The 14,308-nt window shown below is 41.1% G+C and overlaps 2 protein-coding genes across 20 annotated transcripts in view; both read right to left on the reverse strand.

The window, feature by feature from the left end:
• ARHGEF9 (Cdc42 guanine nucleotide exchange factor 9) overlaps positions 1–14,308 on the reverse strand; it is a 555,038-nt gene that overhangs the window by 57,046 nt on the left and 483,684 nt on the right. For all 19 annotated transcript variants that reach the window (XM_086390082.1, XM_086390069.1, XM_086390074.1 and 16 more), the window contains 2 exons: positions 10,208–10,440; positions 4,927–5,056 (listed from right to left, as the gene is read on the reverse strand). In XM_086390082.1, the coding sequence (XP_086246208.1) occupies positions 4,927–5,056; positions 10,208–10,440 (363 nt within the window). The remainder of the gene's footprint in view (positions 1–4,926; positions 5,057–10,207; positions 10,441–14,308) is intronic.
• The window catches only part of LOC147340255 (uncharacterized), a 129,974-nt gene continuing 120,668 nt past the window's right edge, over positions 5,003–14,308 (reverse strand). Inside the window, exons 5-6 of the mRNA XM_086390094.1 lie at positions 10,208–10,440; positions 5,003–5,056 (exon numbers count right to left, since the gene is read on the reverse strand). The gene's annotated coding sequence lies outside the window, so the exon portion shown is untranslated. The remainder of the gene's footprint in view (positions 5,057–10,207; positions 10,441–14,308) is intronic.

Raw genomic sequence — 14,308 nt, forward strand, 5'->3', positions numbered from 1 at the left:
AAAGGGGAAAAATGTTCCATGGGATAGAAAGTCAATTGCTTAGAGGAGAACATAGGCAAAACACTCTCTGACATACATCACAGCAGGGTCCTCTATGACCCATCACCCAGAATATTGGAAATAAAAGCAAAAATAAACAAATGGGACCTAATTAAACTTAAAAGCTTCTGCACATCAAAGGAAACTATTAGCAAGGTGAAAAGGCAGCCTTCAGAATGGGAGAAAATAATAGCAAATGAAGCAACTGACAAACAACTAATCTCAAAAATATACAAGCAACTCCTACAGCTCAACTCCAGGAAAAATAAATGACCCAATCAAAAAATGGGCCAAAGAACAAAATAGACATTTCACCAAAGAAGACATACAGATGGCTAACAAACACATGAAAAGATGCTCAACATCACTCATTATCAGAGAAATGCAAATCAAAACCACTATGAGGTACCATTTCACGCCAGTCAGAATGGCTGTGATCCAAAAGTCTACAAGCAATAAATGCTGGAGAGGGTGTGGAGAAAAGGGAACCCTCTTACACTGCTGGTGGGAATGCAAACTAGTACAGCCACTATGGAGAACAGTGTGGAGATTCCTTAAAAAACTGGAAATAGAACTGCCTTATGATCCAGCAATCCCACTGCTGGGCATACACACTGAGGAAACCAGAAGGGAAAGAGACATGTGTATCCCAATGTTCATCGCACCACCGTTTATAATAGCCAGGACATGGAAGCAACCTAGATGTCCATCAGCAGATGAATGGATAAGAAAGCTATGGTACATATACACAATGGAGTATTACTCAGCCATTAAAAAGAATACATTTGAATCAGTTCTAATGAGGTGGATGAAACTGAAGCCTATTATACAGAGTGAAGTAAGCCAGAAAGAAAAACACCAATACAGTACACTAACGCATATATATGGAATTTAGAAAGATGGTAACAATAACCCTGTGTATGAGATAGCAAAAGAGACACTGATGTATAGAACAGTCTTATGAACTCTGTTGGAGAGGGAAAGGGTGGGAAGATTTGGGAGAATGGCATTGAAACATGTATAATATCATGTATGAAACAAGTTGCCACTCCAGGTTTGATGCACGATACTGGATGCTTGGGGCTGGTGCACTGGGACGACCCAGAGGGATGGTATGGGGAGGGAGGAGGGAGGAGGGTTCAGGATGGGGAACACATGTATACCTGTGGTGGATTCATTTTGATATTTGGCAAAACTAATACAATATTGTAAAGTTTAAAAATAAAATAAAATTTAAAAAAAAAAAGGAAAAAAAAAAAAGTCAATTGCTGCTGGGAAACTTGTATTACAGAGAATCCCATCAAGGGTAGAGAAAGAGACGCCTGCAAGCCAGCCAAAGTTTCAGAGTACCTGAGACTTTATGGGCTTCAGTTCAGTTCATTTCAGTTCAGTCACTCAGCCGTGTCCGACTCTTTGTGACCCCATGAATCGCAGCACGTCAGGCCTCCCTGTCCATCACCAACTCCCAGAGTTCACTCCGACTCATGTCCATCGAGTCAGTGATGCCATCCAGCCATCTCATCCTCTGTCGTCCCCTTCTCCTCCTGCCCCCAATCCCTCCCAGCATCAGAGTCTTTTCCAATGAGTCAACTCTTCACATGAGCTGGCCAAAGTACTGGAGTTTCAGCTTTAGCATCATTCCTTCCAAAGAAATCCCAGGGATGATCTCCTTCAGAATGGACTGGTTGGATCTCCTTGCAGTCCAAGGGACTCTCAAGAGTCTTCTCCAACACCACAGTTCAAAAGCATCAATTCTTTGGCGCTCAGCCTTCTTCACAGTCCAACTCTCACATCCATACATGACCACTGGAAAAACCATAGCCTTGACTACACAGACCTTTCTTGGCAAAGTAATGTCTCTGCTTTTGAATATGCCATCTAGGTTGGTCATAAATTTCCTTCCAAGGAGTAAGCGTCTTTTAATTTCATGGCTGCAGTCACCACCTGCAGTGATTTTGGAGCCCCCAAAAATGAAGTCAGCCACTGTTTCCACTGTTTCCCCATCTATTTCCCATGAAGTAATGGGAGCGGATGCTATGATCTTTGTTTTCTGAATGTTGAACTTTAAGCCAACTTTTTCACTCTCCACTTTCACTTTCATCAAGAGGCTTTTGAGTTCCTCTTCACTTTCTGCCTTAAGGGTGGTGTCATCTGCATATCTGAGGTTATTGATATTTCTCCCGGCAATCTTGATTCCAGCTTGTGTTTCTTCCAGTCCAGCGTTTCTCATGATGTACTCTGCATACAAGTTAAATAAGCAGGGTGACAATATACAGCCTTGACGAACTCCTTTTCTTATTTGGAACCAGTCTGTTTTTCCATGTCCAGTTCTAACTGTTGCTTCCTGACCTGCATACAGATTTCTCAAGAGGCAGGTCAGGTGGTCTGGTATTCCCATCTCTTTCAGAATTTTCCACAGTTTATTGTGATCCACACAGTCAAAGGCTTTGGCATAGTCAATAAAGCAGAAATAGATGTTTTTCTGGAACTCTCTTGCTTTTTACATGATCCAGCAGATGTTGACAATTTGATCTCTGGTTCCTCTGCCTTGTCTAAAACCAGCTTGAACATCTGGAAGTTCACAGTTCATGTACTGCTGAATCCTGACTTGGAGAATTTTGAGCATTACTTTACTAGCGTATGAGATGAGTGCAATTGTGTAGTAGTTTGAGTATTCTTTGGCACTGTCTTTCTTTGGGATTGGAATGAAAACTGATCTTTTCCAGTCCTGTGGCCACTGCTGAGTTTTCCAAATTTGCTGGCATATTGAGTGCAGCACTTTCACAGCATCATCTTTCAGGATTTGAAATAGCTCAACTGGAATTCCATCACCTCCACTAGCTTTGTTCATAGTGATGCTTTCTAAGGCCCACTTGACTTCACATTGCAGGATGTCTGGCTCTAGGTCAGTGATCACACCATCGTGATTATCTGGGTCATGAAGATCTTTTTTGTACACTTCTTCTGTGTATTCTTGCCACCTCTTCTTAATATCTTCTGCTTCTGTTAGGTCCATACCATTTCTGTCCTTTATCGAGCCCATCTTTGCATGAAAGGTTCCCTTGGTATCTCTGATTTTCTTGAAGAGATCCCTTGTCTTTCCCATTCTGTTGTTTTCCTCGATTTCTTTGCATTGATTGCTGAAGAAGGCTTTCTTATCTCTTCTTGCTATTCTTTGGAACTCTACATTCAGATGCTTATATCTTTCCTTTTCTCCTTTGCTTTTTGCTTCTCTTCTTTTCACAGCTATTTGTAAGGCCTCCCCAGACAGCCATTTTGCTTTTTTGCATTTCTTTTCCATGGGGATGGTCTTGATCCCTGTCTCCTGTACAATGTCACGAACCTCATTCCATAGTTCATCAGGCACTTTATCTATCAGATCTAGGCCCTTAAATCTATTTCTCACTTCCACTGTATAATCATAAGGGATTTGATTTAGGTCATACCTGTATGGTTTAGTGGTTTTCCTTGCTAGAGGTCATTTGATCAGGCAACTAGCCAAAGCAAACCAGACGAAGGGAAAGAGAATCTGTGATTTTCTAATAAGTCTGTGCCAGTGCTGGCTTCTTATGAGCAAGAAGATCTCTTTAGATGTTTCCTTCCTTTCCCTGCACCTCAAAGAATCACTGCTGTTTTCTATTCTATATGGGGATACTATCCTTTAAATAAGACTCAAAAATATGCCCGCTGCTCAGAACTGTGGACATTTCCAGCCATTTACATTAAAGAGCAACAGAGGTCACAGAACAAAGGAAAGATGATTTTTTCCTGGATCTTGGTTAAGTAACTCTAAGGCTGATATTTAATCCCCTCATAATGTGCTAAACTATATGAGAAGTTAGAGGAATACTACCTCTCAAATTACAGGAAATTATACCTGTGTGGAGGCGAGTGGAATGCGGAGCTGACTCAACTTTTACACTATGACCACAAGGCTTAAGATTGCCTCTTCCTCTGTGGTAGCATGTCCAGCTTTTTCCATCTTGGTTATATTAGCTATGAACTGTCATATTTTATAACTTGGGCCTAAGAGATAAATATGAAATGTCATTACTCCTGGTTCTCCTGATGGGCACAAGAGACAAACAATAAATACCGTACTTAACATATAGGTACCTGTGAGGTATTAAAACTCCCATCACTGTTTCTACTGAACAGACACCTCAGGAACTTCAGAGGAACTATGGCATTAGAGGCAAAATCTCTATTTAGTTGTTAGGCTCTGTATATCTTCTTCAAGTGAACATTTCAGATGACAAAGCTTTAGTGACTTCACTGAAGGCTTTCTGAGTTCAGAGAAGTCATGATTGTTTCCAATAGAATTAAGACTCAGGGATTATTTTTATGATCAGATGATTAAACAACAGAATGTGGTCTATCACTTGGGCAGGGATGATGATCCTGACCTCAAGTGTGCAGGCTTCGATAGAACTAGTAGATATGTCAGGGTGAGGTGATCCCTGACAAGAGGAAAAGAAGTATGTTGGCTGGCCTGCATCAGAGAACCAACCTTGCATTCTGGGTCTGGGAATGGATTTTTATATATTACGACTTATCCAAGTATTTATCTGGTGGTAATAAAATTCCAGGACTTGAAATAGCTTTGAAAGTTTACTGAGTCAACCCAATTGTTTCTTAGTAACACCCAAGGAAATGAATCTTTCCAGTCCTAGTAAACTTTTACTACAGACTTTTCTCTAACTTTCTTAGAAAGCTATTTAAGTACACGACACCTCTCATTAGCAGTGAGTTTTGCCTTGGCTCTAATCTAAATCCTTTCTCCTGCTTTTCAAATATAATTACTCTTTTTTCATCTTTGGCTAAAATGTGAGGTTCTGGCTAAGGTATTTTAACTCTCCAGTGTCCCTGCTGGTGAAAGTGTCCTACCTCCCAGTCTAGAACAGAGGCTTGCCACTGTGCAATCTTGTCAATATTCTCCAAGCGACGTTTGCGTTCATTGATCTGCTGAGTCACATTTCTCATGACAGCCAGAGCAGCTGCCACATACCTGTAGTCACTGTGAAGACACAAAATTACAAGTTGGATGAGTTAATGTGCCATAGAACCAATGTGCTGGGTGTCAACCCTAACATCCATTCTCCTGTTCCTACTTAGCAACAGAGCCCTCATTTTCAGATGGAATCCAAGCCATGTGGAGTAAAGGAATACATTTCCAAGAGGTGATTTATGTGATCTAGTTCTGTTAAGTGATATATAAATAGAAATGTTAGGCAGAACTTTTGAGAAATCTCCTTTAAGAAAGACAGAAGGCCATTCTTTGGTCCTTACTTCATCCTGATGCTTAGAATTTAGATGTGAAGGCTGAAGTTCTTCCAGCCATCTTGGATCATAAGGACAAGCTCCATACTCGCAAAGGATCCAGAAGGGAGCTTTACACATGGCATAGTCCAGACAACTTTACCATCTGTTCTAGCACCTATTTCTAGGGAACTCTGCCCAAAGTAACTATAAAATAACAATCAAACCTTCCCCCCCCAGAAATAAACTCCTTGGACACAAAACAGACTTTAGTCACTGACAAGTGGTGTGGTCTTTGACAAATCACATTTACCTTCTCAGTGACATATTTTTTATCTGTAAAATGGGGGAGAATTACAGTAGAATTTGTTGAAGTTTTATTAATCCATGACAATGGTTCTACTCTTGGCTTATAGCAAATGTTAGCAGTATTATTAATACAAAGGAAACATTTCTCTAGTATAGATGTTATATGGGTTGTCTCTCAAAACCTCTAACTCAGAAGTATAATCCTAATCTCATTTTCCTGGGACTTTGGATGGTCCACTTGTTGAAGGTTATATCACCCTGCCAAGTTTTCTCTGCCTGTCTGCTCTAATTTCCAATCAAATAGCTCCTGTGAAAAGCATGTTGAAAGTGAAACCCCAGATATTTGGTGGAATTACTATAAACTGAGAAGGCAGGACGATGAGTTAACTTTTCTCTAAGGAAAAGTTAAGCTGAACATACTTTGTGGTCACTAACCTGCTCACTGTCCCAGTACCAACTGGAAAGAAGAGAAGAGAAAGAGAAGAGCACAGCAATTGTCTTTTTCTTTCCTAATATATTGAGCTGTGGGGTGGTAGATCAAACATCAGCACAGAAGAAAGGGAGTTGTAACTGCCAGGGCAGATGCCTCCTCTTATCTGGCTTCCCTGACTCCAGTCTTTTCTCTGCATACCTTCCAGACTATAGTCTTCAAGTGTTACTACATCTTATCACCCCGAGTAACAAGATACTCACTACATATCCTAAGCAGTCCATTCTGTCTCAAGACAACTCTGTTAACATGCGCGTGTGCTCACATACACACACACACACATGCACCAAAAACTCTTTTATTCTGAGTCTAATGAATGTTGGCTATTACCAGTTTTTCTTATGGATGTCACATCTGACTCATACTGAACTTATAATTAACCAACACTTCTTAAATTTCTTTATAATATGCTTTCTAGAAGCTGTGTTTCTCTCAGTTGGTCCTTGAATTGTTGACTTCTTAGACCCAACCACAAAATATTATATTTGTTCCTATTGCATTACAACGTTTTACAGTTACTTGCTTCAATCTATAGCATAACTACTGTGCTCTGTAAAACTGTCAAAGTTTTGCTCTGGCAAGACTATCTTAGCCCGCCATTTAGAAGCAGGGTAGGGTAATGACAGAAGGGGTAGTTGCAGTGCAGAAGCTGCTGATATAAATAAGCACCCCATTATTTAGTCTTATGTTATTCCACTCTCTGATTTGAGAGCATCAGGAAAATGCCTTAAGCCACATTCTGGGAAGTAAAGCATAGAGTTACACTGTATATATGGTAGCCACTAGCCACATTTAATTAAAATTAAACATTTTAAAATTTAATTATTTAGTTGCACCAGCTACATTTCTCAGTTCTCAATATCCATATGCTGACAGTGTATACTATATTAAACGTTACAGATATAGAATGTTTCCATCACTGTACAAAGTCTTATTGGAGAGTACTGGTATGAGAATGCTCTACCTGACCCCATGTACTACTCAGCCATGAATTTATCACTGCCACTGTGCCAAACTGTCAATAAATAGCTGTGGTCTAGCCTGAACCCTTCTAGAGCCCTCAGGCTTCCAGAGGGGGTCTGAGTCCAGCACCCTAGTGAGGAGACTGACTGAACCAAGATTGTCTTGTTCTAGACAGGTCAGCTAACCTCCTTCTTGCACAGAGCCTTCCTTCTTGTCAGCTTAAGCAAGGTTGGGTAGGGGGGTGAATACACGTCACCCTTCTGTAAACAAAGGTAGCATTATTCTCCACTTATCATTCTCTATCCATCTAATCTTCTCCCTCATAAACTACTCTGACTGCCTACATTTCAGACTTACCTAACTGAATACCTATGTTACTAAGCCTTCAAGCTTGCAGTAGCCTCTAATTGCCTTCAAATCCAAGCTACTCTGACATGCAGTGCAGGACCTATCACCTTGATACAGCTTCCTGAGGCCAGAAAGAAGGAACTGTCCATGGACTGGAGATAGTGCTAGGTTCAGTGGGTCACCCCAAATGAGGACAGGGATTGATGTAGCCTGCAACTGCCTGAAACATTCTCTCAGCACGTTAGTGCCTGGGGCTGGAAGAGGAGGAGACCAGAGACAAAGGGGAAAAAAGGCCTTGAGGCAGGGGTTCCACTCACAAGGTGAAGGAGTATAGGAATGGCAAATCCCAGGGAGATATTCTATCTTATTGACTCCCACTAAACCCAAAAAGGCCTTACGATTGCTTTGGCCTAAAACACTAACGTAGTTTTTTGCTGTGCTTTAAAAATGACATTTGGAGGACTTTTAAAAGCACCTATGCAAATATATAATTTACATAATTAATATCATTAGTCCATAAGTTTGATTTTTAGAGCCTCCTGCTAGGTAGGTTCCATGGAACAGATACTCAGGAGTAGGCAGGAGATGAGCTGTGATATAAAAACATTTGAGAATCACTCTTTGAATATACTGATTTTAGAACCATTGATCTGAAAGCTGCTCCACTGAGATTTAGGTACAAGAGTGGCTGTTTCTGGTCACTTAGCACCTTGAAATATACCTGTGGGGGTCATTTAAATTCATCACATCATGAGCGGGCAGAACTAGAAAAGGCCTTCCAGATTGTGTAGTATAATAGCTCACAAATCTTCCTGGGCACTTGGAGGACTCTGTAAAAGGCTAGGCTCCCAGACCACTGGCCATACTTTGTGTCCCTGCTATGCCACAGGCTTCCTCTTTGTCATTTTCTTTCTTTGGGACTCAGTCTCTCCAGCCATAGAATGAGGAAGTCTGACTAGAAGAACTTCCTTTAAGGCCCTTGCCATTTTAGGGCCATAAATGTTTTTCATTTTTATTTTTAATTTAGTGGGTTTTTTTCAGTATCCTATTAGTTCTCACAAGTCTTCTCCTTCGAAAAGTTGGGACTCAGTTTTGGTAATGGGCTATATTAAATATTTTAAGTGAGATTTATTCACCTCCAAGTTTCATGTCTGAGTACTCCCATCCCCCAGCTAGTAAACAGAATCAAGGAGAAGAGAACACAGAGCCTTCCTTTGCAAAGTCTTTCTATACCTACTTCCCTCACAGCCAATGGATCAAGGAAGGCAGAGCTATCACTGGTGGTGTTACTTACACAAAGGGAGAGCCCATTGCTGCCACATTTAGTTTCAAATCTGAATCTGTCCAGGGCTTCAGAAACCCTGGAGCACATGACGCATGATTTGCTAAAGAAACAATATCAACTTAAAAATGAACCTAGAGATTGACAAAAGCCAGCTGACTCCCACACGTGGCCTTATGCAACTAAGTCTGGAAATCAGCTCCAAGGAAAGTTAAATGAAAGTAAGATATGAGCCTGATGAGAATGAGACAAAAACTAAAGGAAATTGGGCAAAGGCCTTCTTTATTCTTGGAGTGCTCAATCAGGAAGAGAGTTGAGAGCTGGGCCAACAAACCTAAGGTCAGATATTTAATATCAATCAAAAGCATGCTATAAATAGCCTGGGGGTTCTAGGTCATGAAGTAAAGGATATGCAAAACTAGGGGATGGTTTACTGTAGGCCACTCCCATTGCTGGAGATAGCTCCCAGTATGGTGGTTTAGTCCCTCAGTTATGTCTGACTCTGTGACTACCAAGCTTCTCTGATCATGAAATTTCCTAGGCAAGAATACTAGAGTGGGTTGCCATTTCCTTCTCCAGGAAATCTTCCTGACCCAGGGATGGAACCTGTATTTCCTGCTTAGCAGGCAGATCCTTTATCACTGATCCACCTGGAAAGCCCAACTTCCAGTATATACCTTACTAATAGGGGATCAGAAGTACTATTTCCATTCAAAGAGACAAATAAAGTTCTTTCATCCTTTTGGTGTTTTCTTGAAAATACTGAAAAACTTTTGAAAAACTTCAGGGGAACTCACAAGTCTATTTCCTCCTAGTTATGCTCTAGATCTAAGGGGAGGGTACAGTTAGGATGAGGCAGAAGAGGGAGGAAAAGACTAAAGAAGTCCAAGTATGTAGCCTTTCAGAAGAATTCTAAGGTCAGTACAAGCTGAGTAGTCTGTTACCAGGATATTTTACTCTATCAAGCGGAGAATAAAAAGTTGGTTCCCTTGGCTAATTTCCCAAGGTGAGGGAGTGATAAAGAATCTACCTGCCAATGCAGGAGACACAGGGGATGCAGGTTTGTTCCCTGGGTTGGGAACATCCCCTGGAGAAGGAAATGACAACCCACTCCAGTATTCCTGCCTGGGAAATCCCATGGACAGAGGTGCCTGGTGGGCTACAGTCTATGGGGTTGCAAAGAGCTGGACATGACTGAATAGCCAAACACCTTCACTTGGCTGAATTCAGGACTAAGGACCAGGCTATAAGCTTCCTGAAGACAGTGTCTTAAGTTGTACAATAATGATGCACACTGATTTTGTGTATATATTTATTTACAAATTTATAAACAACTCTTATAAATACTACCTCACTTTATACACACAAGAGTCTTGAGAAGTAAGCAAGAATATATCATTATCCCATTGTACATATAAGCTAACAGCTCAGAAAAGGCAAAAGAACATATACTGTCAATAAGGACTAGCATATAGAGGAGGTTCTCTCCTTCACTACTGCCTCCCTCAATCCCTTACCTATGGTCCTGGGCGGTATACTTGAGGAGCTCGGCCAACTGTAAGGGATACTTGCAGATCTTCTGTACTGGAGTCAAAAGGAAACCATCAATAGCAATGTCGATCATTTGCTGCAAGAGGCGACAGGCCTCAAAAAAGTGTTGGTAGCGGCTGTCCTTCATCAGTTTGGAGAGCTCCATACAGGCGTCCAGGTGATTGTTACAGTACTCAGAGTATATCCAGAATCCATCTTGCTGTGAGCAGAGGAAAGATGGAGAGAAAAGGAAATGCTACTGAGGACTCCAAAAGAAATTCTGGAGATATGGAATGACAAACCGTCTTCTTATGTAGAAATATAAAAATGAAAACAACGTCAATCTTTTCTAAACTGATTCATAATTTAATAACAAATTATTTGGGAATTAGACAAACTGCAAAAATTCATATATAAAAATAAATAAGTAGGAATAGCATGTAAATGCTATAAAAGAAGGCTAATGAGAGGAGACTGACCCTGAAAATAGTAAAACAAAATATCGTAATAAAATTCGGGCATTGGATCATAGAGGTAGGTCAGAGGTCTATTTCTTGTAGTGGCAGACTAAATAGTTTTATATGAAACTTAATCACTGAGAAAAGCTAGAAAATCTGGAAAAAACATAATAAATTTCTGTTTGAATGAATCACATCATCCAGAGTTTTTAATTGTCTCCAAAGAATATTTTGTAGGAAATTTACCATGGAATTTTCAGGAGTAAAGAGGAGTGATGAATGCAAGTTAAACACAAATGGCTGAGGAAAACAGTGTGTGTGTGTGTGTGTGTGTGTATGTGTGTGTGTGTGTGTGTGTGTGTGTACATGTAAAGAAGGGAAGAGAAGGTAAGGGGAGTATATTCAAATGATATACCAAAATCAGAGGAATGTTAATATTAGATGAATCTGGGTAAATGGCATCTTTCATTTCATTGCACTTCACTTTATTGCACTTCACTGATATGTTTTTCACAAATTGAAGGTTTGGGAGAAAGACTTGGTTAAGCAAGTCTATCGGCATCATTTTTCCAATAGTTTTTGTTCACTTCATGCCTCTGTGCCACATTTTGGTATTTCTTGCAATGTTTCAAACTTCTCCACTATTATTATATTTGTTATGGTGATCTATGATCAGTGATCTTTGATGTTAATATTGTAATTGTTTGTGGATGCTACAAACCTATATAGCAAGGTGAATGTAATACATAAGTGTTGTGTGTTCTGCCTACTCCACTGTTCCCCTATCTCTCTCTTCTCTGGCTTCACTATTCCCTAAGACACAACAATACTGAAGTCAAGTCAATTTATAATTCTGCAATGATCTCTAGTGTTCAAGTGAGAGGAAGCATTATATGTCTCTAACTTTAAATCAAAAACTAGAAATAAGTAAACTTAGGAAGGAAGGTATATCAAAAGCTGAGACAGGCTAAAAGCTATAACTCTTGCACCAAATAGTTAGCCAAGTTGTGAATGCAAGGGAAACATTCTTGAAGGAAACTAAAAGTGCTACTCCAGTGAACACACAAATGATAAGGAAGTGAAAACAACCTTATTGCTGATATGGAGAAAGGTTAAATGGTCTGGATAGATCAAACTAACCTAACCCAGAGCAAGACTCTAACTCTCTTCAATTCTGCAAAGGCTGAAAGAGATGCGAAAGCTGCAGAGAAAAGAGTGAAGCTGAGATAACAAGATGGTGGTGGAGTAGGTGGACATGGAGTACATCTCTCTCCACAGATACATCAGGAATACAACTTCAGACACAGAAGTGCATGCAGAACACCAGCTGAGAGCGGACAGGAGTACCTGGCCAGTGGAAAAGATTATATAGAATCACGCAAAACTTGGTAAAATGAAGAAACTAGGGGGAAAAACACGAGTATTAGTAGGACTGGATCTACCCTCAGCAGGTGGGGGAACTGAATCAGGGGTCTGATCCTCACAGTAGGGCAACTGTCTGAGTCACAGGATAAACATTTAAGGCTGAGAGTAAAACAGCTGATCTGTGGCAGCCTAAATGGAATGACAATCAGACAGTCCTTGACACAGCCATACATACCCTGGACAGGGATGCAGGTCCCCTGGAAGGTGTAGCAGCTGGGAGCTGGAGTTTAGGGATTCTGGAGCAGTCCCAGTGCGAGGGCTGCTGTTGACTGCCGAGAGACACATTGAGGGGATGTGAGGGAGGAGATCATGGGGGGAAATGTCTATGGAGGGAAGTCGGAAAGCCAGGAAGCCATGGAAGCAAGGTGATACTCCTGAGTCACGCATAGGGGGTGGGGCTATCACCATAGCATGTCTCTCCCCACATGCCAGCATCTGCAGTTGAAAAATAGAGAGGGTGGCCCATCAAATGCCTCATGCACTGAACTACAGAGTAGGACGCCAGCCAGGGTGCTCCTTTAAGTACCAATGAGCCGAACTACAGAGTAGGACCCCACCCAGGTGCCCTTTTAAGTGCCTAATGCGCCAATCTACAGAGTAGATCCCAGTCGGGGCGGGGGGGGGGGGGGTGCTCTCTATGTGCCTGACGTGACAAACAACAGAGAAGGACCCCAGGCAAGGGATCCCTCTAAGTGCCTGAACAGGCGGAGCTATGGAGAAAGACTGGCCAAAGAGGCCTTCTGATCACCAGCTACAAGAGGCTTGAAAAAAGACTGATACGGCCATAACTCCTGCCATGGAAGCAGTTTGTGTACCTGAACACTTGGTGCTGCCAGGGTCCCTGCAAGCCAAGCAGCTGCACCACCTTCACACTCAACTCTCACTGGGGCAGAGCTGCCACAGACAAAAAAAAAAAAAAAAAAGTCTTGTGTTTACACACACATAGTTGCTTCAGTCCTGTCCGACTCTTTGTGACCCTGTAGACTGTGGCATGCCAGGCTTCTCTGTCAGAGATGGGGTTCTCCAGGCAAGAATACTGGAGCTTATTGGTCAATACTGGTTGCCATACACTTCTAGAACACTATATTTCCTGCTGCCCTAGCCGCCAATCCCCCTGAGTACCTGGTGCTGCCAGAACCCCTACGACCCAAGGAGATGCACCACTTTCACACCTGGCCCTCACAGGGGCAAACCCAAGCCCTCCAGGGCAGCCTCAGGAGCTAAACCCCAGTGGATGAACCATGTGCAGAGGTGGAAATAAAACCACAACTGAAACCCAGGGGCAGTGTGGCTAAGGAAGAAGACCCAAAACATCCCCACCAGATGTATAAGTGGCAGATTAAATCCACACCATCAACTAAGCAGACTCTGTGTCTGTGGAATATATTAAAGGCCATTGAGAGCTCCCAAAAAAGAAAATGCACTAGCTCTGATAGCTGGGGACATTGGAGGAAAGAACACACAAGAGTAGGACCAGATTAGAATCTGAGCAGCCCCCACACAGGTCCAGAGATCAGTACAGTGTTGGATGGCAACCTAGGGAGGTAAGGTGAACTGTGATTCCCAGAGCAGGAAAGGACTCTGACAGCAGAGACTCAAGAAAATCATTTATTACTCTTATTTTTTTACTTGTTCTGTAGATTATTTTGGATTTTATTTTTTTTTTCTTTTTTCTCCCCTCTGTTAGAGTTGTCAATTTCATTGGCACTAAGAAACCCAATTAAGCTTTGGAGTTTTTTTTTTTTTTTTTTTTTTTTCCCTCAGTCACATTTTTTATTGTCATAAAACTCTGCCTCTACATTGGGCATTTGCAGTTCTGTGGAGTTTTCTTCTCTTTTTTTTCCTTTTCTCTTTTTTTTTAATTGTAATTTTTTAAACCTAATATTATTTTTCTACGTTTATTCCTTTGTTTGCTTTTCCTACTGTTATTTCCCCCTTGCAATTAACCTTTAATGTATAGGAATCTTCTTCATCAACCTCTATTTAACTTTGCATATCTATTATTTCTTTCTCTCCTTTCCTCTCAACGTATTTGTTAGTTTTACTTTCATTGCTTTATTCCCCAATTGGCACCTTGCTTTAGTTTTGTTTTCCAGTTTGTGCTTTAATTAATTTTGTTCTGGTAGATACAATTTTTGGTTTCCTTTGTTCACCAGGTCAATATATTGCAGTTAATTTTTGTTGGACTGTTTTGATTTTTCTTAT

Source organism: Bos grunniens, chromosome X (assembly GCF_055505025.1).
Source record: "Bos grunniens cultivar Pamir isolate PY7600 chromosome X, Bosgru_T2T1.0, whole genome shotgun sequence".
NCBI lineage: Eukaryota > Metazoa > Chordata > Mammalia > Artiodactyla > Bovidae > Bos > Bos grunniens.